The sequence below is a fragment of the Tupaia chinensis genome, unplaced genomic scaffold, assembly GCF_000334495.1.
Source record: "Tupaia chinensis unplaced genomic scaffold, TupChi_1.0 Scaffold143874_1, whole genome shotgun sequence".
Classification (NCBI taxonomy): domain Eukaryota; kingdom Metazoa; phylum Chordata; class Mammalia; order Scandentia; family Tupaiidae; genus Tupaia; species Tupaia belangeri.
The window spans coordinates 11,496-14,487 of record NW_006203725.1 but is presented as its reverse complement, the minus strand read 5'-3'; the positions used below and the strand labels follow the sequence as shown (position 1 = coordinate 14,487).

Genomic DNA, 2,992 nt, shown 5'->3' with positions numbered 1-2,992 from the left:
ACAACCTCCCATTTTTTTTTTTTTTTTTTTTTTTTTTTTTTTTTAAGGTTTTTACCCTAGGGCTGTGCATTCACGTTAGAGAGACAGTGAGAGTAAAAGTGAGAAATCACCTCCCAGGGGGATGGCCAAGCTGAAATCCCTTCTCCTCCATTCTCCTTCTGTAGATGCATAAACGCGCACCCAGAAAGATCATCAAGCCCCCCAGGTTCAGGACTCGAACAATGGTCAACCCTGTGGGAACCCAGGACTTTAACCACCATGGCCCCTGCTGGCCCCTGCATTGCCTCTTAACTAGGCAAGATATACAGAAGTTACAGGGAGAAGTGTGAGCACACAGCTAATGTATTATTATGTGCACACACACCTCCACACAAGGACACACACTACACCATGCTTCGGTCTTCCCATGAAGGCTAACCCAAAAACCTTAATACCCAGAGGCCCCGGCAGATGGCATTGTGGTTACATCCTGTACTCCCAAATGGCCAGCTGCAGTTCAAGTCCTGAGCTTTCTCACTTTCCTTCTCTCTCTCTGTCTCCAGTGAGTACACGAGCCTGATAGCAAAAATGTTTTAAAAATGAAGTAGCAGTTGAAGAAGGTGTTTTAGACAAGGTGTTTTAGGAGAGCGTTGCTGACCCTACAGTGACTGCAGTAGAGAAAGAGCCCCGAGCAGAGGCAGAGCTGTGCTCCCTGCAGTCTCTGACGGAGGACAGCGAGGACCTGAGCCATCCTAGTGCAGAGACCCTGAGGGAGAAGAGCAGGGCCACGGCAGGTAGGGGAAGGCCAGAGGAGACTCAGTCACTTACCCCCGTACAGCTGGGCCTTCCTCCAGGCTGAAAGGGAACACAGCTGGTGAGACCTCGGCCAGGACAAGCTCCTTGCACCCCACTCCCCCACCCTTTTTTTTTGGAGAGGTTTTTGCTATAGGGCGCGTGAGCTCGCCAGAAAGACAGAGAGAGACAGAAAGCGAGAAATCACCCCCGCAGGGGGGATGGCCACACCGCAATCCCTTCTCCTCCATTCTCCTCTCGGGATCTTGGGCACGCATGCACATGCATCCAGCATTAGTTTTAAGCCACCAGATATGGGACGCGAACCGTGGTCGACTATGTGGGAGTCCAGCGACATAGCCATTATGCCAACTGCTGGTCCCTGCCACTCCCTTTTGTTTTAAGCTATGACCTTCTGTCCAAGGAGAGAGGCTAAAGAGGAGGGGCCCCCTACAATGTGCAGGGAGAGAGAGGGTGGTGGGAACCTCCCTGGACACAGCTCAGGATGCCCACATCACAGAAAGCTCCACCCTGTCCCGCTGCTGTGTGACTCTAGGCAAGTCACGTGGCTGCTCTGTGCCTCAAACACCTGAACAATTCTATTCTATCTACATTCGATTTTACTGCTAAGAATCAAACATTAAACTGTGTGAAAATAGTTTAGGGAATAAAACATATATTATATTCCCCAAACTCTCACAAATTCTCCATACATAGAAGAAAGCATTATTACAACCAGTCTTTTCCTGGCAAAACTATTTGGAAAATAACTCAAAAGGGGGAATGACTCACATTCTGTAAAGCAGGCTCTGGGGTAAAGCGGCCGCTCTCTCCCAGCTGTCCTAGAGAGGAGCGTCACTATTCCAGGGAGCGTCAGCTTGGCCCCTCACACTCCACCCCAGCCAGCACCCAGTCCTCACCCTGTCACGTTTTAATTAGCACCTTCAGGAGCTGGAAGAGGGATGACCCTCCCTGAAAGGTGTTTTGGGGAGAGGAGGTGAGAAGTCACACTCCTGAACTGGATGACCCCATTTATTTACACAGCTCATTTAAGGAAATATCATCAGAACATCTGGTTTTCAGTTTCCAACTACACACTGGAAGTTGGATGCACTAAAGGTTAGAAAATTCTGAATATGTGGATAGGTCAGGTGGGGATGAGGAGACCCGGGTGTACAGTAGGTCAGGGGTCACCATCACCCCCAGGTCCCCAAGCAGGAGCAGCGGCCCAGATGTGGAGAGTCATGGAGCAGGGTCTCACCCCCACCAGTTTCCACTTCTGCTCCCAGGGTGGAGGGACAGGGGACCACACGGCTGAGCCCAGACAGAAACAAGGACAGGGGACCTGGGCACAGGTGGGTGAGAAACGAGGACACCTGGAGGGTCACTCACCAGCCAGGTAAGCTGCTTTCCTCTCCCCTGAAAGGAACACACAGGACAAGGTGAGCTGGGATCAGAACGTCTGCTGAGAAGGGGACACGGGGAGGGCGGGGGGGACGCAGGACTTACTGAGGGCGGCCTGGAGTTCGTCTGAGAGAGAGGGAAAAGGAAAGATGAACTTCCGGTCCAGCAGGTGTGGAGGTGAAGGTGGCTGGATCCCACATGGACGACTGAGCAGTTTGAGTCCCAGATTTGGCAGCTCAAGAAATACACCAGGCACATGTATGTGCATGCCCAAAATCCAGAAAGGAGAATGGAGAAGGAATTGCAGTGTGGTTATCACCTCTGGGGATGATTTCTCTCTGTTCTTATTTGTGTGTGTGTTTCTCTCTCTGTCCCTCTTTGATGAGCACAATACCCTATGGCAAAAAAAAAAAAAAGGAAGGAAACAAGGAAGGAAGTGAGACATGAACTTCCATCCCTAAGAAAAACAAAGACTGAGCCTGGAGAACTCCCAACACAGAGCTTTATGCTGTCCTACAAGACGTTCCAGCTCCAGTCTCACTCCAGTCTCCACAGCCCCAGCTGTCCTCGGGGATCTCCTCAGGCACCTGCTCTGGCCCAGGGGAGAGCTGGACCCAGGACCCCGGTCTTGTCGCCTTGTCCCTCTCAGCACCAGCTGCTGCACTTGCCCGGCCCGGCCTCCCCCCTGCCTTACCGCTCGCCTTCAGAGCCTCCTCCTTCGCCTGCTGGGCCTCCTCCTTTTCCAAAGGCAGCTTCTTCCTTTCCTGCTGCACGTGCAACTATGTGGAAAGTTCTATCTTCAGGAGACAGCCAGCAC

At 51.9% G+C, this 2,992-nt stretch overlaps 1 protein-coding gene across 1 annotated transcript in view; it reads right to left on the bottom strand.

The window, feature by feature from the left end:
- Positions 1 to 2,992, bottom strand: part of LOC102493520 (butyrophilin subfamily 3 member A3-like) — a 10,994-nt gene that overhangs the window by 1,386 nt on the left and 6,616 nt on the right. The window contains 3 exon segments of the mRNA XM_014582858.2: positions 808 to 834; positions 2,164 to 2,190; positions 2,870 to 2,954. Of these exon segments, the coding sequence (XP_014438344.2) occupies positions 808 to 834; positions 2,164 to 2,190; positions 2,870 to 2,954 (139 nt within the window).